Source organism: Anopheles coluzzii, chromosome 3, assembly GCF_943734685.1.
Source record: "Anopheles coluzzii chromosome 3, AcolN3, whole genome shotgun sequence".
In the NCBI taxonomy this organism is placed as follows: domain Eukaryota; kingdom Metazoa; phylum Arthropoda; class Insecta; order Diptera; family Culicidae; genus Anopheles; species Anopheles coluzzii.
Genome location: NC_064671.1, coordinates 13,550,589 through 13,578,577, shown reverse-complemented (window position 1 = coordinate 13,578,577; position 27,989 = coordinate 13,550,589). Strand labels below are relative to the sequence as shown.

Genomic DNA, 27,989 nt, shown 5'->3' with positions numbered 1-27,989 from the left:
TGATTCGATAAAAACTCATATCACCCTATTCCTATTCCTATTCATTCCCTATTTTTTACCAGCCACCAACACCATAGTGCACTACCGTGACGCACACGCTGTACCGGCATACGAAATTTGCTATCATCAAAACCGACACATTCGCGCGCGGCAGTGTACACGTTCGTATTACAAAACGGTTCCCCCTTGGGAGGACAATTCCATCGACCGTGGACACACGAGCTCTGTCGTACGCAAAGCCAGCTGTACAAACGCTGAAGCCTGGCAAGTCTTTACCTTTCCGGAGAGAGGTTACCACCACAACACGCGTGTCTAACCAGTGCCAGTACGTGGTTAGCTTTTGATTGCTTGCGGTAGAACGCAATTTACCGGTGACTTTGAAAGTTCGGAGTGATGAATTTTATAAATCGAGTGACTGAGCGAAAACGTGTGCGAGCTTTAAAGAAGTCGATTAAAGAAATGTATGTCTGCGGACTTTAAATGAAGGTTAATGTAAGTGAAGTGTATGTTTATTGATCGATATCTATCGATCGGCATTAGGGGAAGGTGGTACAAGTGGTGTGCTGTGAATGATAAGAGTATAATTTAATGCATATCGATAGCTGATAAGATAAGGGGTTTGAAAACAGTTAGCCCAGTGGCGTTAGAACAGAGTGAACAGTGAGCTTAAAGCTGAGCGTTTAAAGGGAATGAACCTAGGGATCGATCAGATGGAACAAACTGTGTTATAAAAACCTGTTCAACCATCCTCTTTAAGGTAAGAGAAAAAAAACTCACCCCCTCGAAAACCACGACCATTTGATCATGTAACGCCTCGCACACATTATGGCACATTAGTTTCAGCTCAAACACACATCAACCGTAGTATGGTCGGAGCAAACATTCCTCCGAAACACACACACACACACACACACGAACGGAGACACTGTGAAAAATAGCTCCATAACTACCCCAAAAACACCGATTACCCCGGTCCTAACATGAGATCATGGGTGATTGGTTTTGATTTAATTAATTTTCTCGTGACCTATAAACGTGTCGTGCTACAAAAAGCACAAGCCGTAATCGTTTAGCTGCGGACGGCTACTCCCAATGCACGTGTTGCCTGCCGCCGATCGTCCAATCACGAATGTGTCGAACGAGCGTTACAAACGTTGCTTTTTGATTGACGTTGTTTCTGGTGTTGCAAAATTCGCTGATTTTGTGTCATAAAATGACAAGCTCGTCGATGGGTAAATTTGGCTTGAAATTGCAAACAGATAAGCAAGAAATGCAGTTAGGTTTGCAATTGTACGTACTTTTGCAGCGACATTAACATGCGTCTTATGCTGCTACGAGCAGGAATTAGTCTTTATTACAGGTGTTCTAGGATGTGCGCACTTTTGTATGATGCGCATGATTAGGTTTAGCTTATTTCAGTACAATTTCCATCAATGGATCTTGGTGATCATTTACAGGGTTTCCCAGGAGTTCTCATAGCTGTGGGACACTTTATTCACTCTTTGTTAAGTGAAATTCCTATTCCTTAATGTAATGGGAATTGGACACTATAGCATCCTTGTTGGACAAATTCAATAGGAATTTCCAAGGAGCCTGTCCAAAAATGGTGCCATAGAGTCCAATTTCCAACTCTTGTAGTTCACTTTCCATAAGAAAGAGTAAAGGAAGTGTTCCACAACTATGATAACCCCTGGAAAACCCTGTAATATAACTATATCCAATTTGAATTCCAATTTTTACCGGTACAGTATAAATCCCACAATTCCATCCAATATGTATCAACATGAGATCATATCTTCATTCGCCAAAAAATGTGATCCACACCGGCGACATCTACCGGTCGCTAGTCGTAGCCATTTAATTTCTTCTTGATAATATCGTTGCATCTTCTTGTGAATATTATCAATCTGCAATTAGCAATTACCCATCCATATCGGTCGACTAAAGCACATTTTCGACTGATGACAATTAGAAAGAATGTATAATTAATCGAATCCAGTGGGGCCATTGCCTTGTTCTTCCTGGCTGATGTCACGGCATCATTGTGCTTCCGAACAGTGATGTCCACAGTCCACCCCCTTTACCCGGATGTTCCGTACAACATTTGTTGGTAGCAAATGGACGAAACCTTACCTCAGCCCAGCTCTGCTCGATCAAGTGCTGCGGACAATATAAAGAGGGAGCTACGAAGGAAAGCAACATTTAATCACGTACTATAGCCGGTTGTCGGTTTGTGGTGTGTTCATGGTCAAAATTCTCACTTTCCAACGCCAATGGTAATAGGTTGGCGCAATTTAAAAGCAGTTACCACTGTTATACCGAGTGCCGGCATACTGCTTAACCAAATGCAATATATATATGCGCAACTCGCTTTGTGCGACAAATTCCCAAACAAAACACTTTCGCCGTTCTTTTGCGGTGCGTTTTTTTAAATGCGCAGATAGCACTGAGCAGTTGTGCGTTACGATTGGAGGGAAAATTGAGAGAGAGAGAGAGAGAGAGAGAGAGAGAGAGCGAGAGAGAAAGAGAGAGAGAGAGAGAGAGAGAGAGAGAGAGAGAGCACAGCGGCGGCTTTGGTCAGGTTTGGTCTGAATTTACATCCGCGTTCGCGTATGTGACCATCATCAATATATCACCGTCATCGTCACAGCCCTGTGTAGTCAACCAGCTGACGAATGGAAGTAGAAAGTAGTTCACATCGTTTATTCGCGCGAAACGCACAATTGGTGCAATAATTTTGCGCAAAATTTACCATACTGCCTGCGTTTAACAGCATGGCGTGGATTTGGGAATTTACCCGGCAAGGTACAAGGTTCAAACTGCTGCCGACTGTGCATCTGATTAAATTTCAGTATTATTCATAACACAAAAGAGAGCGTTATCTGCGTCTTTCTTTTGGGGCAATAAATCACGCTACAGGGCCTTCACACATAAATAAGGCTTACTAGACGCATTGGCATCACGTAACCCATGGCTACCTAAACTACGGGCCACATGCGTCTCCCAAGAGCGTATAATGCGTAAAAAGTTTATTATTTTGACTATTCTAATCAAAAATCACTTTTTTTACTTTTTCAAGACAAAAATCAAGCTTCAATAATAGAAAGCTATAGAAATTTGATATATTCAGTTAGTATTTGTGTATCGAAAACGAGATTTCGACGTTCCTTAATAGATAAAGGTAGCGGGGATCAAAAATGGGTCCTCAACAACGGTTTTTTCGAAGCAATGCGGTCCTGGGGTCCTGAAACTGAAAAGTTTATAGACACCTGACATAACACCGAAGACGGATCAGGCTCAGATGGGAATTGAACAACCAACCACCTTAGGGGGTCTGGTTTTTTCAAGATCTAGTGTGCTTACCATTAGACCACATGGCCTTCTCCTTTTGACTAAAGAAAATAGGGTAATTTGAATTGCGAAACAGCACACAACACAAGGGAATACATTTCACAGTGAATTGTTGTGATGAATACGAACGTGCCGTTTGCCAATACGCTTTAGGAAAGGTGACAACGAATTAAACGCACGCAAACAATTGGCATCGTTCTTTGCGTCGGTCGGGCTTGTGAATGGAAGAAACTGAAACCAACAAATCCAATGGCTTCTTCGGCCCCGTTCAATGACAGTCTCGCTAACGATCCGTGTCATTCCATCAATTTGTGGGGCTTTGTAGCGATGACAGTGCGAGCAAGTGTTTTTGTTGTGTTTTGGCTGTTATTGATGTCGTAGCCAATATCCGGCTGGGGTTGTATAAAGGCAGATAATTACTGCACCGCTTCTCGCTTTTTGTTTGACATTGAAACAATCGAAGCTTTGGGGCTGTTTCGTGCTCACTTTTCACCGGTGAAGCAATGTATCTTGATAGAGTTTATAAATGTTTTCGAGTGTGGTAAGGCTGAATTGACTATAGTGCACGGTGCATGATGAAAATGCATCTGCGTGATGAAATGATATTACCATTTTCCTGCGAGCTTTTTTGTTTGGTCGTTTTTATCAAGAACAGATAGGTATGCTGAAGTGTGATTAAGATAATTTCACGATAATGTTCAGGTAAGAGAGGTTAATCATCAAAGCATCTTGAATTAATGAATCGCGTTTTTCATGAGGTTTAGAAGGAGTTGAATGTGTTTCGCAAAACAAATTGAATCGAGAGACATACACGGAGATGGATCAATGTGCATGGGGCAATTACTTCAGTGCTTTGGTACATTTGTTTAATGGCATGCCTGAAGGACATTTGAATGTTGGTATATAGATACATTATTGTGTTTGTTGTTAGGGTTGCGTTGAAATGTTTTATCAATTAAATGATTTGCAGGTCAAGTTGAAATGATTTTTTTAAAGATCCTATATACTTCACATGATTATAATTTCTATGTAAATATTTTGAATGTAAGAATATATTATTATGAGTGAATGTATTATAAATGAAAGACCTATGTAATGCACTTTATTCAAAAAGCATGATGTTTATGGACTTTATCTTTTAGTTAGGCTTTGACCTACCTAAATAAATAATCAAATTCAAATATCTAAGAAGATGTACTTCTTGTTTCAATTCAATTCGTCTTTTTTCGCTTATAGAAGTCTCTTTTGCTCATTGTTTATTGTACACCATCTCTCTCTCTCTCTCTCTCTCTCTCTCTCTCTCTCTCTCTTGCTTTGAACACCACAAGAACAGAACGTCCAAATCACAACAAAGCCTCCCCAAAAAGAGGACACAATTAATGGAGGAAAGTGAAGCAAAATGGATTATCGTGTCGCAACGTGTGCCAGAGGACAGATTGAATGATTTAACAGCCCAACAGCAAGAGACAGTTGCTTTCGCGTCTGTCACGATATTGTTCAAGGACACGTTGTCTCCTTTTTGCGAAGCCATTCGTCACGTGTGAGGTCGAAAACAGAAACTATAGCTGTGCGCCCTCCCAAAAAAAAAACGAAAGGGAACTTACCCAGTAGGTCTTCGCGGTTAAACTCCCTTGAGAAGTTCATTTAAGGGCACGGCTGTGGCTTGTAGGTCGGAATTTTTTTTTTGTTCCACGTTTCGACTTTCTTGTTGTTTGAGCGTCGACAATCGGGACTTCTTTTTTTACGTTTAAAGAGGGGATATTTAAAATGTAGCTTTTAGTTAAAGGAAAAAATGAAACCCTTGCGGGCCCGTTGCTATGGCAATTAAAAATAGAGGACCAGCTTGGATTATTCTGATCTTCTTCAGTGGCCCAGTCAATAAAACTCCCACTTTCTTTTTTGGCGAAAAGTGAGCGGCGATTTCGGTGTTGGTCGATTTAAACGGCCGGTTGCAACATAGAACCTCTGAGCATAACTCGCAGCTCCATCGCGTGGGGATGATTGTTCTTGCTCTCTTCGTAACTGTTTATCTTCCTACTGCTTTTCTTCTTTTTCTTCTACACCTCCCCACCCTTTTACCACCCTTTGGCTTGATGGGGGGGGGGGGGCAACATTAAACCACCACTAACACACATAAAGGCTCGGTTTCGCGCCAGACCTATCCTACGCTACGCTCTACTACCTTCGCCAACACCGATAGGAGTGTTTCGATGGTGGTGTGCGGTGCGGTTTGCGTGCCCATTTGCTGCAAACCACACACACACACACACAGCATAGGTCAACAACATATGGACCATATTTTGTTGGGGAAGGTAAAAAAAACATTTATTACACACGCGAGATATAACTAGCCCGCGGGAAAGAAAAAAGGGTGGAAAAACGCGGTCAGAGCTTTTGCGGCACGGCTGTGGCGACCGGTGGCTTTTTGTTACTCACGCACACACACAGACGTATAAACAGCGGCTCCCTCACGTTCATGGGTTCTCGTGTATCTTGCAGCAATAATCCACCCCTCTCCCCGTGGGGTTTGTGGGGTTGTCTCATCGTGCCGCAGCTCATTCGGTTCGCTCGAGACTCAGCCGCTGCTGCGGTCAGTTGTTTTCGGCGCTCCCGTGCTCCAACAACGCGAGAGGGCACGCCACGCGTCGGGTAGTTTTGGGGTTGTTTGTTTGGTCGGGAAAATCGATTCGGCAAAAGCAGCAGGACATTTCGGTGCCTGCAAGAGAAAAAGGGCTTCGTTTGTGCTTGTGTGAGACAGCGAGAGAGAAGAAAGGAAAAAGAAGGGTGTGAGAGAGAGTACCAAATCCACGCGAGTAGTAGCAACCGCTTGCCAAGTTCACCATCTCGTAGTCGATGCTGTGCGTTCGTTGGCTGTCGTTGACTAGGGCCTACACTGCTCTCTTCCACACACGCCGAGTAGACATTTTCCGAGCAGTTTTTCCAGTCAGTGTGTGCGCTGGCTGTTCTCCAAACGTCGGAAAGCGCGAAAAATTGCGTAATACCCAGCTGGCAGTGCTTGTGCGAAAAGTGTTTTGCCGTGATTCCGAAAAGAGTGGTGCTTCCTCGTTCGCTTCCAGAATCCGTTTTTCTTCCCAAAACCTGCAGCATGGGTGCACTGTTTGAGTGAGCAATAATCGTACAACTAAGGGCAAACGCCATGGAAACGGTTACCATGGCATCGATCTTGCCAATGTTGCCGGAAGCTGCCTTCGATGTGTGTGTTGTTGTTTCTGTGTGGAAAACTCTGCCCTACGGGCGGCTGGCACTGTCCGCTGGTCAGTTGTGATGCGAAGGGCACGTAGTCGGCGCAGTAGTGCAACGTGGTACGTGCAAAAAAGGTTAAATTAACAAAGGTAGGTGTTTCCCGAATTTGGAGACGTGTTTTTTGTGACGGTTCAGTACCAAACAGCTGGAAAGTGGCTGAAAAGTTTCCCTCGGTTTCGCTCGCAAACTGCTGGCACCTGTTTTTGTTGCGTCCAACGTGCCTTCTTGGGCTGTATTTAAATAATTACTAGGAAATTGTTTTGAGTAAAGAAAGAAGAATGTAAATTAAAAACACTTTCGCTTTAACGGGAAGAAGTTTGCAGAGGCTAAGAAGCTTACAAAACGTTTACGTAATGCAAGAAAAAGCTCTACGTTCTGACGTGCTTCAATATGATGGGTGCGTTTGGTCTATAAACAGCAACGCTTGCGTAATATGCGGATTTGCTTTTACCCTTTTGCCATTTGCTATTTTGTTCTACTTCGTTTCGTTCGTCAGTGATTTCACCAACGCGGGTAAAGGTTTTTCTACTTTTATTTGCATTTTCTGTTTGAATGGTTCATGAGGGATTAGAGTGCTAAAGTAGTTGTACGATGTGATTGTTTCAAATTAGTTACAATGTGATTTGTTTTGCAGCAGGTTTGAAATTACTTTTCTAGTTTGTATTGTTAATATTAGCAAACTGTAACTTATTTATGGTTTAAACCAGTGAGTAATTGACTCGCTAAATGCTTTCCAATTAGAAAATGATTGTACATAAAAACACTCTTCGCCTACGATGCAAATAATTCGTTCCATCCGTGATAACCACGGTTGCTGTGTGCTCAAACCTTGTCAGCAGGTAATTAAATTTGTCCCTTTTTTCGCAACACAATTGGAAAGCTTAACGAATTGATTTTTCCGTTCGAAAAATGCATCACCGAAGTTGTTAGTAACCGAACTTCTTGAAGCTTTTCCCGTGACAATTTGCTTCCCTGCCCGCGAGGTCGCACCACCGCGCACCGTTCAAAATCAATCAGCACGCGGGCGCTTACAGACGCAATCAACCGCTACACCGTGTAGTTCACAAAATTGGAGGACTGTGGATTTTCATCAAACGATTTGTTGAACGATTTTTTTTAAATTGTTGCTGCTGCTGTTTTTTGCCGTTTTTTCATAGCGGAATCGTAAGTGGTTTGCGCATCCTAGGGGTGAAGCAAAGGCTTTTCGGCGCAACTATACAGCAAAACAAACCACACACATACACACACACACGTTCGAGGCCTTTGCCGAAGGTGAGCTCAAGGTTGCGGGCGAGCTTTCGAGAAAAATGCGCGGCAAACGGCGATGGCTGGCTGTTGATGAGGAGGCCTTCCAAGCCGGGCTTAACCGAGCCCACCAGCTTGGATCGCCGCGGCCTACTAAAGCAACGTACAATCGAAGTGCGTTGAAAAGAGAGAAAGAGCGAGAGAAAGAGACAGCGAGCAATGAAAAATAATCGCCATGCCGACCCCATTTCAAAAGCACCCCGCGCAAATCGACGCGTTGAGGGAGTTTTCCTTCGGCGAAATGGTGATTGCAGCGGGGGGTGTAGAGGGTGGTGGAAAATGTGGTGTGAAAATCGTGTCATGTTCCGGTGAAAAGCTTGCCCGCGTGTTCGGTCCGCTAGTTTTGATTTGGGTGAGGCATTCAGCGTCATTGAAAATGGGTACACAGTGGCTCGCAAGCGCCATTAGTGGAGTGCCCTAAGCCCTTTGCATTACCCGCGGTAGATCTTAATTAGCCGCGTAGATTAGGTTCTATCCGGGGTGCTAGACATTGACCGGATCCGAAGGTTTTGTTGTGTACGTAACGGCTCATTACTAATAACTGATACCTACTGGGCGTGATGCACCAACAGATAAAAGCGAGGAAGCGTGATAACCCCATGATGTAAGCCATCTCTCTCTCTGCCCAACTCAACGCATGATGGAACGCTGTATTATGGTCATTAATATTTAGCCGCAGCTTAATTACTGCTGATGGAAAACCTTCCACGGAGCTGCTGCTGCTGCTCAAAGCGCATCGGGAAGATGTATCGGTACGCACCGGTGGGCCGCACATAATCTGATGCTCACAATCTAACTTCTTCATTAATGGGGATGAAATAACTATCTGTAGCATCTTATATCTTTTTGATGATTGGAGTTGATTTGAATTATTTTGGATAGAAAGTAAATTTCGCTTTATTGTTTAGTTCGTTCGCAATCTTGATGATGCTTGATGCTAATTTGGAGTAGTTGTGCCAACTTTTTTCAAAGAAGATCTATTGTCTGGGTTCATTTATTGAATATAATTTGAGAATCACAGTGATTCTTTGATCCAGTGAATTTGAACCGGAATTAGCGTTAAATCATAATTGCATATTACTTAATCCTAGAATACAATCTCTACAGAGATACAGAGAAGTCCATATGTTAAGCCTATTTTACTATTTTATTGAGAGTTTTGCAATCCTAAATTCCATATCACCAAACCAAACCACCGTAGCCGTAGCCGTAGCCGGTCTCGTAGTACAGTCGTCAACTTACGACTTAACAACATGCCCGTCATGGGTTCAATCCCCAAATAGATCGCGCTGCCATGTAGGACTGACTATCCTGCTATGGGGGCGGATCAATTAGTCACTGAAAGCCAAGCCCACAAGTGGGTACAGGCAGGCCTTGACCGACATCGGTTGTTAAGCCAAAGAAGAAGAAGAAGAAGAAGAAGAAACCAAACCACATAACCTTAAACATGTTTCATTTTTCAACAAATGGTATAGCACTATAACAAGTAGCTGACTTACTCGTAATGCTCTTATGAATTCTGAGAATCTATTTATTGTTTTTTGTTATTTAAATTAAATACAGAGAAGCATGCCTAAATTATGTCTAGTAGTGTTTGCTCCCTAAACCATGTCTTCGATTAGTTGAGAGGGTTTTTGTTCTACTACTGTACTGACTACAGAGTATGTTGCCGTATGGTTTGATGTAACTCCGGTGGAACATTGTTGTACGGTGGATAGATCCTCACAAACTCTTCAATATCAATGTATTCTTGGACAACAATAATACACAGCGCCTCAAAGCCTCCCATATTATTATGTTCTTCGGTCTGACATTTCCAAAATCTAGTCTCAACGTCTACAGTCATCATAATGAATAGTTTTAAATAGTGCCCTTAAAAAGGGACATTTCATATCATTTCGTACTCTTACAGTGTTTCTCTAGCCAGCTCAACGTTATAATCAAAGTCCATATAGGATACAGGCCGATGCATGCCTAAGGAATTGACAAATGAAAGTAAATAGAAGAAGTCTCGGTTTGACAGTTGCCTCGTCCAGTTCCCATATTCCCATATGCTTGTGATATTGTGAAGAAATTGGCGCAACAAAAACAGTTCATTTTCTGTAAAACCCCTGTGTTTGGTGCGAATGATCGCTGGGAGTACCCCATTTGAACATATTCTTAATAGAATTAAATTAGGAAAAACGAAAAAATCACCGAAAAATTAATAAACCAAATTAATACCCCGTTCGCTATGAGCTTGTGTGCTCGTATGAAATGAACGAGGCAACTGTCAAATCCATGATCTTTGTATCTTTGTATGTAATACAGTGAAAAAAGCTATGCATCGACCTGTATCCTACATAGACTGTGGATGTAATCTTCATTTCCAATCCGCAAAATCCAAATTCAACATTGTCAAATGAATGTCGAGCCTGTACCGAGCAACCAATGACAGATCATTCGAGTTTCCATTGTTATTGTTGAAATGTATTTCACGGGATTGAATTCTTCGCTTCTGATGTTGAGCTGGCTAGAGAAACCCCGTATTTCGTACCCGACTTATCTACATGTATACTTACTCTGCATCCGTTTTTTACGCAAAGTGTTGTTTTATTTCTTATAACTATTGGTAAACATTTACCCATAGTTATCATACTTTTCTGAGGACTGAAAACATCTTTAAACATGCGACCATGTTAATATTCATGTTTTTGCAGCTCATCGTCAGATTGCATAAATTCAACAACCACACAGTCACACAATGGGGGGAATGCAGACTGCCCAATCGTTAACTGGAATATATAACAACCGCAGCGGGCCAAACCTGCTGCACCGTGTGCGACATGCCATAATTTTTGGCAACCAGCCATTCTCAACCTCCCCCAACCATTCCCCCCCTCTCTCCACCCAGTCACGTGTTGTTCAGGATGGTGCCACGCTTTTCCATTCCACAGGGGTTTGTTTGGAATGTGTTACATAAATTTCACTTCAGTTTAAACATTTCCGCCGATACGACAAACCCGTTGCAGTTTCGGAGAGTGTTTTTTGCTGTTGTTGTTGTTGCATTTTCCAACAACGACACTTAAAGTAAACTAGCTACAGGGAAGAGGTTGAACCGCTCCGGTTGATGGCTGGAAAAGTCATTTAATTTATGTAACACCTTGATTGTGTTTGCTGCAAATCACTCTAGAAGCACACGTTGGTGGAATTAGTTCACTGCGAGGAAAATTGCAGTAATTTTGCATTATCTTTTTCCGTTTGCAATGCACTTGCTGCATACACAGATATGTGTATAACGAGTTATTATTCCTTCCCCGCTTGAGTGGCGGTTTCGTTCGTTCGTTTGTTCGCGATTGCCAACGCGATTCGTTTGCGAAGAAGACGAACGTTGTGGTGTGGTAAACAAAAAACAAAAGCAATAATTACATTGCGAATCATTTGCGGACTAATCTGAGCGCTAGATGGAAAATGGTTTCACATTGCTTGGGTTAAGTATTTTGGCGTGATCTGTCGGGTAATGTATGATGTTTCTGTTTAATTAATGAAGACCTAACCAACAACAAACCGATCAAAACCGATCAGTGCAGGGTGAGAGGGGAGGAGGAAACAGTATTTTAGCAATATTTTTCATTTAACTAGAGGGAATTTGTGGTATTGATTATTTGATAAAGCACATATCAGCTTATTGAAACAGCTGTTTGTATAAATTTCAATACAATTTCTTATTTTTGAATGAAAACATCAAACTCTAATTTTGAGTTGCACATTTCACAATCAATGTACTTCTTTATAAATAAGATACGACTTGCTGTTTAATTCATCCAAATTTGATTGGATAATCGATGAATTAATACTAAATCAATACATTATCCTGTACCATAAATCATTAGGGAAATTGATTATGAGTAGCGTAAAAAATAACGATAGCCTAGGGGGCCAGTCTAAACCAGCGGCACCTTGCCAATGGTAATTCGTGGAAAGCTTCACTACTGTCACGTAATCGCTCCGTGAAAAACTCAACGGACACTTATTAACGCAGCCTTAATTGGTAATTTTACACATGGACGATTCCCTGAAGGGCAGTGCTGTTGTTTGTTTGTTTAAGGTTACGGCAGGGAGTATTCCTAAAGCGAGTGTTATAAATAATAATGTTTTATGCTGTATTTTTATTTATTTATTTTTAAGTAATGACATGACCTAATTGGTTTTGAGATGGTTCAAGTGAGATACTACACGCCGGGCATTTTGCGTGCCGAGTTTCTCCGGTGTTGAGCAAAAGTAAGATTGGCCCTCAGCAATGCTTGCAAACGATCTAACGATCTAAGATATGGTCGGTTTGTACAGAATCATTTGTACTTATCCCGTCCATAGTTTGCCTTCTCCGAAGATTAGGAAGCTTTTGTCGTTGGAAGATCGTTTTCACTTCTACCAGATGTTCGTTTCAATTTCGGATTCAAAATGCCGACACTTGTGCTCTTACATCTTCTGTCCCGTGGTACAGTCGTCAACTCGCACGGCTTAAAAACATGCTCATCGTGGGTTCAATCTTAGAATGGATCGTCCCCCGTATCAAGGACTATATCTGACTGTGCGTGGCATTGAATAAAGTCTTGAGAGCCTGTATATAGGCGTCGGGATGTCCGCGTAGGACGTTTACCAAATATAAAAAGAAGAAGAAGAAAAAGAAGAAGAAGAAGAAGAAAAAGAAGAAGAATAAGAAGAATAAGAATAAGAAGACGAATAAGAAGAAGAATAAGAAGAATAAAAAGAATAATAAGAATAATAAGAAGAAGAATAAAAAAGAATAATAAGAAGAAGAATAATAATAACAAGAAGAATAAGAAGAATAATAATAATAATACGAAGAAGAAGAAAAAGGATTTACATCTTACTTAAATGTTAATCTGCCTTTGTGAATCAGATGTTTTGCCAATTTTCATTCTCTGGCACTCTCGTTTTGTTCAAGTTGTATGACAATGTGAAGAATGCATACATTGGAATGTAGGATCAAGTGGACAGAATGACATGCAGGCATTGAGTATTGACTAACTTGTCTTAGGTTGCCCGTGTGGCACATGGATCAAATACATAACATTAGCATGATGACTGTGCCTCACTTCTAATATCCGTTAAGTCGCTATTCATAACAAACTGATTATCCTGCTTAACCTTGTCGTCCTGAACACAGTGTAACAGTTGATAGCTGTAAACGCCGTCTAGTGCCTTAAGAGGATTTGGTTGAATATTTCGTATACTCAACTAATGAAATGAAATTAAAGTGAACGTATAGGAGTCGATATTTATCCTGCCTTATATAAAGGTATTGAGGACGATTCGGGAATGTCAGATACTTTCGATATCTTTACCCTGAAGAGAAGATGTTAATTATATAAAGTTTCATGGCTGATTTTAATTCAATTTAGATATTTGTAAGATCATTTTGAGCAGTCTAGTGTACTATAGTGTTCAGCAGAACAAAGTTTGCGTCATTGCTAAACAACACCATAAGGGGTTGTGTAATTCTCCCATGAAAACATCCTCAGCTTGGGCAGTAAAGAGATAAAAAAAGAGGAATCCAAAAAGGCGATTAATCAGTAGTAGCTGTGAAATGCGTCATCGTGAGGTGTGCAAAAGATTAAATCTTTTCGGTTAGGTAATTGATGTGTGGACGTGTTCGAGACTAGTTCATGGTTTAAACATCAACCCATTGGCTACACAAGCTGTCGATACGCAAGGTGGAAAACGGTGGAAAGTCATCGAAAGAAGAGGAGGATAGTGTTTGTTGGTGGAAGATTCTGCTAATGTAAATTGGTGCATGATATGGCAAAGCTAAAGTCCAACGAATGTTTGCCTCAAATAGTCTTCTTTGCGGTGGCTATTGAAATATGTAACCACTAGGCTCCTATTGGAATGCAGCACAAAAGCAATACCTTTCGTGTGTGCTAGCGCCATTAAAACTAGCGCATAACAAACTGGGTGAAAAACAAACTACCCCTTGTGTACACAGCAAGGCCCCGTTTTCCTTCGAAAGGAGGTTGTACAGCAACTTCGACCTGCACTAAATCGCAGAGCAAGAGTATGTGTGTGTAGCTCTCTCGCTCTGTACGAACGTGATAGTCTTGCGCTTTACTGGATCAGTGGAGTAACTAGGCAGTACGGGCAGTTGAATGTTTTCGGGCGAGGATGTTGCTGTTGGAGTTTTCCTCCTTCCGAGATTGACTCATCGCAACACGGGCACACAAGTGAAGAGGAAAGATGCAGTCGCTGCCGAACAGGGCAAACAACAAACGACGCGTACAAAATAGGAAATGGGCGTAGGTTAAAGCATTTTCTTCTGCTTTCCTCTCATCCAACATACTAGTGTGGGTTTGTTTTTTTCTCTCAAACAAGCGTGAAAAAAGTGAACTCACACACGATCGCCTCTACCAAAAAAAAAAAGGAAAAAAAGAGAAAAAATTGTAATCTATGCAAGGTGAACGACCGGAAGTTGTTGTGCTGGGCAGCGGTATGATGCAGCAGTGGTCATTGTACCGCTTGGGCAGCGTGATCCGCTACCGATATCAATGCGCGGGGGGAGATCGTTGCAGGAAGCGCAACGTTTGTTTTTCCCGTTTTTCCACCATTTTCGCTGGCCGTCGGCGCTGTCGTGGTCGTGCGTCATTTCGGGGCTGGGGTGGCAAATTTACATAACTGACAGCTGGCTGATAGTGTGAATGTGGGCCGTGCGCCGCGTTCCGGTGACAGATGTGGAGCTTTGACGTCATTTGCTCGGGTGTTTTGTGTGTAATTCATGTATGCAGTTTCTACCACTTTGTGATGCTGGTTTTCCTTTATCTAAGATCAGAAAAGCCCTTCAAATACACAAAATGTAACGCTTGAAGGATGTGTGCAATAAACGGAAAAGTGGTAGAAATGTAAAGCATAATTTATGTACGGTACGGTGTATCATTATTGTTCATCCGTTGATAGCCCTGCTGGTTAAAATTGAAAAGAAAGCTGCTGGATAACATGCTGCAACATTGAAACAAAAGTACCTAGAGAGAAAGAGAGACATGTCGAACGGGTGTGGAAGTTGAGCAGTTGAAGAGTTTGGGATAATTTTGGGTCAATTAAGCTTTTTTTCTCGTTTGAAAGAGATCTGAAGCTTGAGACTTTTCGGTTTTCTTCATCGTTTTTTTTTGTTGTTGATGAGGGTTTTAGCTGGACAATGACCAGATTTATTTTTTGCCAATTTATGAACGTTTCATGTCCATTCCTTCTGGCATTTTCTTCCGCTTTGGCGCTTTGTCCTTCTTGACAGAAATTAAGAGATTATTCATTTACCAAGCGGTTGGTGCACCAACAAAAAGAAAAGAAAAGCATCCAATGTATAATTGCTGGATTGCTGAACATTTTATGATAAAATTCAGGAAAACGAATGGTGAGAGGTAAGATGCTTGTCGTGAAGGAAATAAAATGGAAAATGATGGAAAATGTATGTGTGAAACCATTAGCAGCTCGTGGCGCTTTCGAAACTGCGGAAGTATGACTCTCTGTTAATTAAGCATTAATTTAGAACTAGAAACAAAGTTCCCTCCGTTCGCATTTGCATTGCCAAGTTGGTCCATAAATGGAAAGAGATGGACCAAATTCCTTTACACTGCGAATTATTGCACAGTGATTAGCAGTCTGATCTAGCCTGATCGAGGCTCCCCGTATTAATGCTACTTCAAACAACATATTAAAACGGGCGAAAAGCTTATCCCAAGCTTAATTATACGAATAACAATATTTGTGAGAACTATTTTATTGCACAAGCTTTCTAGAATGTTCTGAAGCTCTCTGTGCTAGATCAACGCGACAAATCAGCATTTATGAGCCACTTCAGCTTGTGAATTGTAATCATTTGTAATGATTGTAACGATTGCATGCCACATGAATACATACACTTTAGTGCAAGACAATTCCCCCACTAATCGTGAGATGGCGTGACTCTACGGCTAGGTCTCCACCATTCCCGGAGAGGCGTTTGACCGCTAGCCGCAAGCCACGCGTTTGTTATTTTGGGCCATTAAACACGACTTCCCAAGAGGAAACGTTTACATTCAACTTTTCACAGCGGCAACGTACAACGGCATTGGTTCCTCCTTTCAAGGTGATATTTGGGGCTTGCGCTGGCGTTGCGTTTCTTGCTTTCCCAGGAGGGGTGGAGCTTGGTTGGGCGGTAAATCGAATCAAATAGATGGTCCGTTGGCATAACCTTGAAAGTTTGGTCAATTGAAATGCACTATCGTCCCGCGCCGGTGGGTGGTTTATATTTATAAATATAAATAACATGGGGAATGGACACGCAATGGCAAAACAAGCGAAAAAATAACGTTTGTCAATGACGTGATCGATAAGTTCGAGTTCGGGGGGGGGACATAAAACGTTATTTTGTTGTTATTCTCCTTCGTTGCTCACAACATTATACAACATCTAACGAAAGTCCTCTGCGATTAATCAAACTAATTGATAAAAGATAACGAACACATGGTAGTAGAAGCGGTATAGAATTTAGCAATAAATAAAAGCTTTTTATTGTTCGCTGTTTGTGCTAACCTTCTTTCCGCGGAAATCATCGTCTTGAGTGAATGTTGCAAATTGCGCTGGCGGACTTTGGTTGTTCTGCGCAACCTTATTCGGTTTTGTGCGCCTGATTACGTTGCGCTACTGGGGCGCACACCACTCGATAATAGCGCAAGAAGCGCTAGATAATTATTATTGTCCGCCTCGGCCATTCCAGGGGGCGCCACTCACCCGCCACTCGAAATCGGTGACCTCCTCCTCCCTCATGGTGTTGGGGTGGCGCCAGCGGGATCGCTTTACAGCGGCACTTTCTAAAACATGTACTGGTGTTGTTGTTGTTTGTTGTTGTTGTTGTTTCGCTCGTGTTATTTTTTTCAACTACAATGTGTCTTTCCTCTTCTTTCATTGCAGGCGTACACAACATCACAGCGTGAGAGTGGGTGTGTGTGATTCGGTGTTTTCTGTGTTTAGCTTTTGAGTTCTTTTTTTTGTTGCTTATTTTGCTCACCCCACGGATTAAACGCTTCACACCATCGCCCTGGGGCTGGCCTAACAGCCAAGCTTGAAGAAAAAGAGAGGAGAAAAACAGCAAAAAGAAGCAAAAAATTTAAAATTTTACAACCGTGTCGACCGTTTGATGTTTACCGGGCCCCCGAGTCTTTCCATCGCTCCCGGTGGTAACGCTTCGTAACGCTTCTCCCCCCCTAACAAGCAATGTCGTCGAAACCGGTAACGCCGGTTTCGCAGCGCCGCGCGTATCCTGGCGAAAATGAAAACACTCGCATCCCGCAACCCTTCTGCCGGTCCTTCTCGCTGCGCATGCGCACCAGCCGAAGCTTCCATGACTACCAACATTATCGGAGCGAGTGCTGCGATTGCGATTGTGGTGCCTCGCAGCAGCAGCAGCTGGGCAGCCATCCAAGCAATCTAGTCATGCAAGGATCGGGAGTGAAGACGAAAAATACGGCGACCACAGTATTGCACGGAGGCAGTAAATCGATTTCCCATGGCCTCCATCAGCAGCAGCAGCAGCAGCAGCAACGTTCACCAACGATGGCAACTTCGAATCCTGCCACAGACGTCGCCGACGAGGTGGATTCATTCGCCGTTTCGTCCAGCACCGGAAAGGATGGCCCCGTACCGAACGGTGTAATACCGCACGGCGGTCACAGTGATGGCGGTCACACGCAGCACACCAATTGCATCACATCGTCCGGGCTGTGCAAGTCGAAAGGAACGTGCCAGCAGCTGAAACAGCAGCAACCCAGCATCAGCTGTCAGCAGAAGCAGCATGAGCGTGGCATGGTAAGTTTTCCCGGAGCGTACCGTTTGGCCAGTGCTGTGTCGTGGTGTGTAGGGATTACATAATGGAAAATATCAACACCCGGCATTGCCGAAGGTGACCTAGTTCGTGTGTGTGATGGGTTCAAGGGTTCTTCTGGTGTTGTACGGTGTGTCAACAACAGAGGTACGGTGCAGTGTGCTGGAGCTAGCGATTTTTGTCCCTGCACTATGATGAGGGAAAAAGAGAGTGGATGCATCGATTTGGATGGTGTATATTGAATATTAAGACGAGTATGCTAAATCGAATCCACAAAAAACACGCAAATTGCTGGCAAATAGCGCTTCATTACGATTTGTGAGATCAAGGGCACGTTTTGCATAGCGTTTTAAGATAGCTGAGTGAAAAACGCTCTATCAAAAAGAATAGATTAATCTTACGACCCAGTTTCAAGCGAATAGTTTCTATGATTGCCAGTGCTTGTCTATGTTAGTGCCAGGTGTTTCTAGGTGTAATTTCAGTTACATGAAAAAATCAATACTACCGTAGCGTGGTAACAGTGTGACTACCGTGACTTGCTTGCCGCAGCTGCAGGCACTAGAGTTCAATGGAACTATCCTACAATTAACCTACTTTTTGGATTCCCATGATGAAGTCGTTCATGCAATGCTTCACATAGTAGTAGGTTTAATCTGATGCAGATACATATGATGGACTATGGATATGGTCTGAATGAATCTTTGATAGTAGCCAATATACCCTAATCATACATAAGGAAATTCAGGAATTCTTTTAAGGAAATCAGTGATGAGACGTACAATATTCAAGACTCTGAGATCTTAAAAGATCCATCAATTCCAGTCAGGATTTTTGAATTTTAAAAGTATAATGAATATACAAAGTGCCACGATGTTTCAAAGATTTACGAATCTTCAAAATTCTATGGATTGTCAAAAATGCTTAAGATACAAAGACTTCCGTGTGGCTTTTGTCCCTGAAGAATCCACAACCAAAGTCGTCCGAAGTCGACTAGACTTGCCCGGAATTGCGGAGTTGGAACTGGTTTTTATTTGGTGTTGGATTCATTTTTAGACAATCAAAGTTGAAGTTGATCTACGACTACATTGTGTATTACCTGTCGCTATCAAATGGCTTCCAAATGTCAATATTTTAGACATTCCTTCAGAATTGACCGATTCAGTCTTGTAAACAACATTTTTGGTAATATCAACACAATGTTCAAACAATCCCTCTTTAACAAATGTCCAAAAAATCCCAAATTAAAGAACAGAAAGGATTATCAATTTAAAATATTGCACTCTTCAATAATTGGAGTAGCACTTGGAACCATCTGATCGCCCAGATTGGAATCTTTGAATGCCGGGAGAATCTTTATTTATTTATCCTGCCTACAACTTCCACTTGGTACTCTTAAATCATTTCCAAATGATGTAAAATTCCGTTTCTTTATTTGTTTGCTACAACATTTTATTGTACCTTTTAAATGTTTCCAGTGCAATTGCTGCAGAATCACGTCTTGTAAAATTGCTCTCAATGTGAAATAACCGATCGTACAGTTTACCTTATATGAACATGTACACCGATTTTCTCTATCACCAATGATCACTCACCAGAAATATGCAATCCATGTGGTAAAGTGAAGCAAGAGAGAGAAAAAAAAGAACAACTTACGCCCAAACAAATCGAATGTTTTCGCTTTATGCATGGGGACCAGGGAGAGCACACAATCGCTGGTTTTAATAATCGGTAATCGTAAATCACCCCGCGCGCGAGACACAACAGCCCCCTGGGTCTGCGCCCGTGGTATAATTCGCAATCGATGGGGCACGATGGGGTGTGGTTTGGCTTGCTGGTTCGTACATGCATTGCGCGTGCTGCTCGATTATTATGGGTCCGATTTTCCATCATCTGATCTACATTTAACAAACACACAAACCACTGTGTTGCAGGCTGCGGTGGCTGGGGAGGTGCCTTGCACTCACACACCTGATAGTGAGTGGGATGGGAGGAGGCGCGCCGCCTCGGTGGCCTATCGATCGTGTACATTCTCCGCTTGAAGGATGATGATCCGTTGAAGATGATGGCGCTTGTTCGGGATACGAAATTGCACAGACAGTGGTCGAAGCCCCCCCCCGCCAACAACAACTATCGCTTGCACCTTTCCCAGGCCCACTGGACCAGGTGAGCGGCACCGGGGAAATGGCAAATCGTTTCGATAGTTATCGCTCCCGGCGTGTGCTGGTTGATTGTATAGAAAGCATCAAGAAAGGAGTGGGGGCTGGCATGAAAAAAGCATGTGTAAAGAAAGATGTGTTGTCCGTGCAGTAATGGAGATGGTCCGGTGGGTGGTACACCACCGATTTGATTGTTTGAAAACAGTAGGCACATACAGCAAACAACAACAAAAAAGCGATCGTACGCTGCTATCATCATCTATCTCCATCCATCCAAACCATCCCATGCACATCATAACGACCGACCGACAACACTCCAAGGTGTGAGAAGAAAAAGCTAAAACTTTTGCTTTTCTTTCGATGGATTGACTACCCTCGAAATAAAAAGCACACAAAAAAATGAATAAATACACACGAAACAAACACGGGTGGGGGATGGGGAGAGAAATGTGCCTGATTGCGTCGGATGAATGTGGGGTGCCGAGTTTGGATTGGAGGCACCAACAATAATTCGCATCGAAATCTCTCCTAGCGCCAGCGCGGGCGTCCGCTGACGGATGCACCAAACGAATGCCGTCTTATCAGTCCACCGAGTTCACCGAGTTCCATTCATTCTCTCGCGGACATTCCGTGCGATCGGACGGAAGTCGGTTGCTGGGCATTCGCTGTTGGGCCAGGGCCGGTTTCTCAGGCATTTGAACCGTTCACCGTTTTCCATCGCGGTGAAATGATCAATTACCGTCCGAATTTCCACTTCAACTCTATCGGCAAAGGCCATTCTCAGTGTGGTTGGCGTGTGATGGGGCATTGAGGGTTTGGGGTTTAGTGGAAAAATTAAACGTGGCGCTTTCAAGACGTTGGAAAAGCAACGGAACACGAAGTGTGTGTGTTTGTGTGAACATTGGAGAATAAGATTCGAATGAAGTGTGGGTTGCAGGAGCCGCCCAGGAACCAGAAAATGGAATGGAAGATAGATCAAAAACGAAAAAGAACATTATTTGTGTGAGTAGTGTCGGTTTCGCATGAGTGACGATTAGCGCAAAGTGGAAGATTTCAGTACAAAGAAACGAAAATCCAGAACGTGTCTCATGTTATTAGAAGTTGTTTCGTTCAAGAAGCTGCAGAGTTAGTGTTTGATTAGTTTGAGCCACGTTCCTTCTTGCCCCAGCTCGTTCGTTCGCTTGGTCAAGGCATCACTGGCATACTGTTGACCCAAAGCTAGCGAACTGTGCACACTCGATCACCTTAATAAACTCGACCGTGTTTAAGTTTCCACTGCTACAAAGAAAACTAACGCCAAACGCCGTTTCTCGCTCTCTGGTGATGGTCAAGTGGTGGCTCGCTTTTCCCTGTAGTTGTGTAGTAGGCGTACTCGGAACGGCGAAGACAACGCGCTCTTGTTAGCGGGTGCGTGTATTGTGCCTTGTGTGAAGACCTGGCTGAACTTGGCTGAACAGTGTAGGCTGTGCTGTAACGGTTAGCTGATCGGAAACGTGTATTTGTTGCTGTTTTAAGCAATTCCGCTGCCACTGTTTGCCGCCACGCACAGTAACAAAAAACGCTTTTTTGCAGTGTCGAGTCGAGGCTTTTGGATTGGGCGAGAGATTCAGTAGAAGTGAAACTAACGGAATAGACGGTTTGGTGCTATCTGGTGCCATTGGGCTGTTGGCATTTGGGGGGTCTTTTCAAAGACCAAACCAAAGATCGCTCTACAACACAGTACAAAACGCGTTAGTGGACGAACTTAGTGGAGTGGTGTAGAGTAAGGATTATCTGGAGAAAAAGGGTACTCGTTAAGCTTCTCCTTTGGCTAGAAGCTTGTAACTGAAGTACAAATATTTCTTACGTGCTGCGGTGCTGTGGTTGTCCAGTGTTGCGGACGTCAAGGTGAATCCGATATCGATAGCTCTTTGAAGTTTTGATAGACGAAAAACGCAAAGAGCAGTATCGTGAAAGGACGAGCCAAGATTCCAAATCGAACGGCAGGCAGATTATGGGAAAAAATGTCGAAAATGATGGTAATTTACTGGTTTTCATGAGCAGCATTACTATGAGAAAAGGAATGGGGTGTAATGAACTAGCAAATGATTGATTTTTATTTTCCATTCTTTTTCTCTCTCGTTCAATAGTCTTTGAATTTGATCAACTCCGGACACAGTAGCAGTAGTAGTCAAAGAACGCCCCGAACTCCACAAACACCGGGCGGAGGTTCCGGACTGGGTTTGCTGCGCGCCGGCGGCGGCGGTGCAGTCGGCAGTGGCCTCAGTCCCAAAACGCCACCCGTTTCGCCCGAGTCTCCAATCAACAGCTATCTGGACGATGATCTAGACTCGCTGCACAGCTACAGCTCGGTGGCGAGCGGCATGTCCTGCGACCATCCGTACGTCGCGCGCAACGGCACGACCTTCAGCGGCCGCAAGATGAAGTACGTGGTGCACTGCTCGAGCCACGCGGGACAAACCGGCGGCGACTATCTGACGCCGACGCAGCGCGCCCAGCGCCAGATACGCCGGCTGAAGGAGCTGCTCTCGCAGGCACGGTGCGATCTGGAGCAGCGCGACAGCGAGATCCTGCGGCTCACGAAGGAGGTGGTCGAGCTGCGCCTGTTCAAGGCATCGCTGAGCTCGCCGGAGGAGCGTAGCAACTCGAGCGATGCGGTAACGGTGCGCGAGAACACCACGAACGATGTGAACACGCCCAGTTCGAGCCAGGACATTTCACCCATCGTCGACCAGATCGATGAGGGGGTGGCGAAGGCGAGCCCACGCCACCACCATCACCATATGCAGGCTGGCATCCATCAGGTGCAGTTCATCGACAAGCTGTCGACGTCCGAGATGCAGAGCTCATTCGCTGATTCGGGACACTTCGAGGACATTACCACGTCGTCGATCCACTCGAAGGACTCGTACGTGCACACGCAGGACCGTGCGTGCGGCAGTGACGAGGAGATGGATGCGGAGCGGAAGCGGCTCGTCGCCCTGTACGAGGAGCGCATCGAGGAGCTGATCAAGCAGCACCAGTCGGAGGAACAGCAGCTGCGCACGTCGAACAACGATCGGTTTGAGGTGCTGCTCCAGAAGCTGGCCGAGTCCAACACACGCTACTGCGATCTGGTGCCGGACTATGAGCAGGTGGGTGGTGGCTAAGAGGCCAGAGTGCTATGGTTGCACAAACAACAAGTGATTCTTATTTTAAATTGTAGGCTAAAGAGCGCATCCGAGAGCTGGAGAAGCAGCTGGAAAAACTGCAAGCTCAACTGCAGGAGCAGGAGGATAAGGCGAACAAGATGTATCTGCACATGTACACCAAGGGCCAGGAGGCGGAGCGACAGGAACAGGCAGACCGTGTCAGCGATATGGCACACGCCTCGCCAAGCCGCGTCTCCATTCCGGAACTGATGCAGCAGCTCCAGGTCACACAGGATGAACTGGAAAACATAAGGGTAAGTTTGGTATGCCCAACCCGGGTTGTTCGTGGAACTGCGTTCCCCACCACACACCTACACACACACACGTACACAATCTGTATCTGAACATATATCCCTGTGATGCGAATGTCTGGATGATGTTGGGTTGGGTCCGTCTGATGGAAGAGCTGAGTCTTACTGTGCCAGGACTTCATTGAATGTGTCTGTGTCCTACGTGGTATTGTTTATTTTACGTTCCCCCCAAAACCCTTTTTCCGGAGGAGCTTATGCACCGATTCGATTGTTGTTGTGGTTGTGTTGTGTGGCAAAAAGTTGCGTGTGCTGCATTGTGCGCTGGTGGACACTGGACGTTGTATGGCTTGTGGTTCCAATATATACGTTAGATATAACCTCTGCACACAGTAAAAGTGAAAGGAGCCATGGATGCAATGGAAGAGACAGAGATAGAGAGAGAAAGAGAAGAGATCGTAAAAGAGTGCACACGGATTGTGCCATCCATTATTATTTGGCGATGCGCGATGTGTAGCCTTTTCTTTCTTTTTCTTTTTGCACTGCTTATTGTAGCAAATGAAACGCTCTTGTAACAGGGTTGATTTCTGTTTTGCCTTTTGATGTGCACAGAATGCAAAATCTGGATGCTTCGGAGCTTTTTAACGTTTGAAAAAATAATTCAAAATTCATCATACCGTTGATTAAATCAGGATCAAGTTGCAGGATTATCCACAGTTCGTCCCAATATTTAAAACTTTTTTTACTGCTGCTTATAACTTTTTTTTACTGCTGCTGAAGAACAATTACTAGCATATTTACTAAGTTTTCTAAAGGTTTTTATCAGTTTCTTTTTCTTTTTTTCTTATAATACATTGACATTGTTTGTAGATAATTTTTATTATTGTTCAATTTTAAATTCGTTTTTTTAATTTATTTTACATAGTGAATATGTTGTTTATATTTAATGATAATTATAATGTTATGATTCTTCTAATATTTGATATTTATGTTTGAAAAACTGTTAATATATTTAATACATAATTAATTAGTTTTGATAATGAATGTATAAATTAATGTATCGAATTGAATGAATATGTAAAAAATAAGACAACTGTGGATATCTGTCTAACCATTTAAAATTCATTTCATGGATAAGAAAAAAAAGAAATCTAGGAAGCATTTTTAATATATTTTTGCCATTGCCATTGCAAACTCATGAGAATTGTCAAAAAAGGGAATTAAGTAAAATAGGATCGATGCAACCAATTACTGTTTAAGAAGAATAAGTTAAACGTAGTTGTTGGGTGGAAGAGGTAGTTTAGATTTTTAAGAACATTGCCATTGCTAAACACATTTTATCGAGTCTGCTGTACGCACTATCCTAGATGGTGGATCGCTTTCTTAGCTGTGTGCTGCGCTAATCCGCCAACGCTAAAGTGGTCAAATTGCTCGGTACGCACTGTGTGATACCTATACTGCGTTAGTCTTTCTGCTTTGTCTGTCTGTTTACCTCTTTCCTCTACCTTTCCAATACATTAACTTCATTCTCATAGCAATACAGCTTACCATTTTTTGGTAGGAAGTTTAGCATTCACGCATGAAACCAAAACGTTCATCCTATTACATTCGAATATTGCTAGAAATTTAAGCAAGACAACCATTTGCAAACGATTCGGCCTAACTTATTTATTTACTATAAAAAATTTAGTTTTGCAACCAATCTACCACTCATCAAAACTCACTCTTTCTCCCCATGTTCCCTACTGTCGATCACACACTCTCCAGGATACGAACTATCAGCAAGAAAGTGGCGGTACGCAGGTTTTACTGAGCGCAAAAGAAGCAATCTCACTCTGGCTTCTCGGTGCCCGTAAGGTTTGTAGCAAAACAGTCAAAACAAATACAACAATTAAGCCATTTAGCATCAACCTAGCAATAAAACTTGAAGTTGAAGTTATTAGACCTGAAATGTTTGATTTTGGTTTTTATTCCATTGCTCTCGGGGCTGTGTCGCTTACGGCGAGAGCCTTGACAAAGCTTACTACCATGCGGTGATTTGTTTTTAGCTTGTTTTTACCACTGTATTGTTCATCTGACTATTTTTGGTTGGTATGCGATGGTTTATTTTTCGGTCACAATAGAAGGGATTAGTTTATGTTTTATTATTAGTTCGTGTTTACCGGTTTAATGTTGAACTTTTGTATTAATCCGTTAGGGGATGGGTTCGGGTGAAGCGTGGGTAGAGCGAAACAATCTTCCCTACTTTCTCTGTGCTTTTCTACACTTTCGCTCACGTAGAAATTCTACAGTTTGCATGTATGCATGTTGAGTATGGAGTTTTCATTTTGGTTTTTTTTTTCAATAATGTTGCTAACCTTTTCGTTAAACGTGAACTAATCAATTATGTATTGCTCTGTGACATTGTCCAGTGTAATTCGTCGCTTGTTATATCCTTTATTAATCATCATGCACCACTTGTTGCTTTCGTACTGTGCACTACTTACCCTTTTTTTGTTGCTATTACTACGCTTATTTCGTATGCTTTTTTATTATTATAATATTTCTGATTGCTTTTTGTATTCCGTGCTTGCTACTATATTTTTTGTTCACTTTTCTCTAATTTTATTTCCCCTTTGTCCTACTTAATTATTAGTTATGAAATCTGTGCTATAAAGTGAAGTAACACTAATTTTTGTCCTTTTAATTTTAGACCATGTACAAGCGATTGATCGATGCTCAGCAGACGAAAAACAAGGTCGATCCCGAAGTGACGCTGCAGTTCCTGAAGAGTGCAATCTACTACTTCCTGACGGACAAGGAAAATTCGCAGGGCCACTTGAACGCGATTGAGAGTATTCTCGGCTTCTCCGATGTAGAGCGCTCCAATATCGACAAAGCGCGAGCGTACAAGTAAAATGGTTTAAGAGCACTGCAACGCTTATATATAGAAACAAAATGGGAGAAATAGTAAAAGAATTAGGTAAAAAATACAGCATACAGTATGTTTTATCGACACAGATACACACAACACATGCACCCACACAAACACACACACACACATAAATATCTAGGCAAAACACGTTCATTACTGTAGATACGATTTTAACGTCCCTTGCAACAGTAGTAAAAGCTAAGATGCAAGAAGTTCGATGTACTGAATATGAGGAGTGAATGCAACAAAACGGCCTGTCACGTACTTCTGGTTTGTGAGATAGCGAAAGAGTAGTACAGGGCATCTAGACACGAAGCGAACGGATGTATGAATAGCACTTTAAGCATGATCTAAAAGAGTTTATTCCTCCACACGTTTAAACCAATATGATCCTCACGTGAAGCTACTGTGAAGATGTATGTAGATGGTTCGGTTTATTTATGAAGATAGTTTTCTTCAGTTCCTTTGCACTTGGATTAATATTTATTCGTTACAAGGTTGATATAGCTGTCGGTTTTGTGGGATTTGGCTTTGATTTTATCCTTAATCCAAATTTTATCGTCTCCCGACAATATACGCAAAGCAGCGCTTTCCTTTCGAGTTCCGTTTTAGACAAGAAGTGGTCAGCTGTTTTCTCTGTTCGTCGTTGCTTCTACACATACTACAAAAGGATACTCTCTGCCATCCAGATTTTGATAACACCATGCTGATGAGAAATAGATAAAGTAAATAGAACCGTTATCCATAGAGCTACAGAGTAATTTAACTGTATGTTGTCGCTTGAAGATAGATATGAAACTACGCATACGTCCAGACAAAGCAGCTTTCGATGCAGGTAGATAAGTAAATTAGCTATCACCAAAAATATAATATATCCCAGTGGTCCCTACGCATTGACCGTGCAACTAGTGGCAGACCGTTTTTCTTACCTTTGTTTGCAAGCCGAATGCAGCCGTTTGAAAGTTTCCACCAAGGAAATGGGCGACCGTCATAGCAGGGAGAGCGATCCACAAAACAGGGAGTGTGCGCAGCGCGTATACCGAGCGAGTTGTGAATTATGGCAGTGCTTTAATGCAGAGTAGATCTTTAAACGTGCTGTAGTGCCTCAACGAAGCGTTTGTGCAAGGGAAAGAATTATTTGGTTTTTTGTGCGTATGCGCTTTGACAGCATATTTCGTATGCTGCGCAAGGTCTTTCGTGTGGCTCAAAGGCTGTTGCTGGACGGCATAGAAAAGTGAGAAAAGTATAGATTCAGGCTGAGGATTGCTAGAAAATTATACAAGTATTCGGATAAATCTACTGACTACGAGTGGGAGGTATTCTTACATCACTAGCGGAAAATAAAACTAAGAAACGTTATTGTTGCAAAAGTAGTTTTTTCTTCTAATTGCAGCTGTTTGAAAGAAACATCGTATTTAGATAGATAAATTGTATGAATATACATATAATTTACATTAACGGTAAGACACGCAGTTTTAACTGGTTAAATCAATTAGTAGCTCTAGTGTAATTGTGATCATTTAACGAGATTTAAAAAATATATAGATTTTTTAATGTGCCACTTATTTTTTTATATAATTAAAAAAAAAACTACCACAGATTAACACAACTATCTTCGATGATCTTGTTTTCTTAGTTCTAGTTGTTCTTCTTTAGTTTGAATCATATCTACAAGATGATCAATTGGAAGTCATGCACTTTACAATTGGT

At 42.6% G+C, this 27,989-nt stretch overlaps 1 protein-coding gene across 4 annotated transcripts; it reads left to right on the top strand.

Moving 5' to 3' along the window:
* Positions 1 to 39: 39 nt before the first annotated feature.
* LOC120960224 (protein quick-to-court) lies at positions 40 to 27,649 on the top strand. 4 transcript variants are annotated; one of them, XM_040384282.2, is made up of 6 exons: positions 40 to 757; positions 16,861 to 17,754; positions 22,056 to 23,060; positions 23,132 to 23,371; positions 25,133 to 25,222; positions 26,058 to 27,649. In XM_040384282.2, exons 2-6 carry the CDS (start codon positions 17,164 to 17,166, stop codon positions 26,259 to 26,261), a joined length of 2,130 nt encoding a protein of 709 aa, XP_040240216.2. In that variant the 5' UTR covers positions 40 to 757; positions 16,861 to 17,163; the 3' UTR covers positions 26,262 to 27,649. The 4 variants fall into 4 exon arrangements, with proteins under 4 accessions (XP_040240216.2, XP_049466509.1, XP_040240217.2 ...); XM_040384283.2 differs by lacking the exon at positions 40 to 757 and adding an exon at positions 6,174 to 6,674; XM_049610552.1 differs by lacking the exon at positions 25,133 to 25,222 and having other exon boundaries at positions 41 to 757.
* Positions 27,650 to 27,989: the final 340 nt, after the last annotated feature.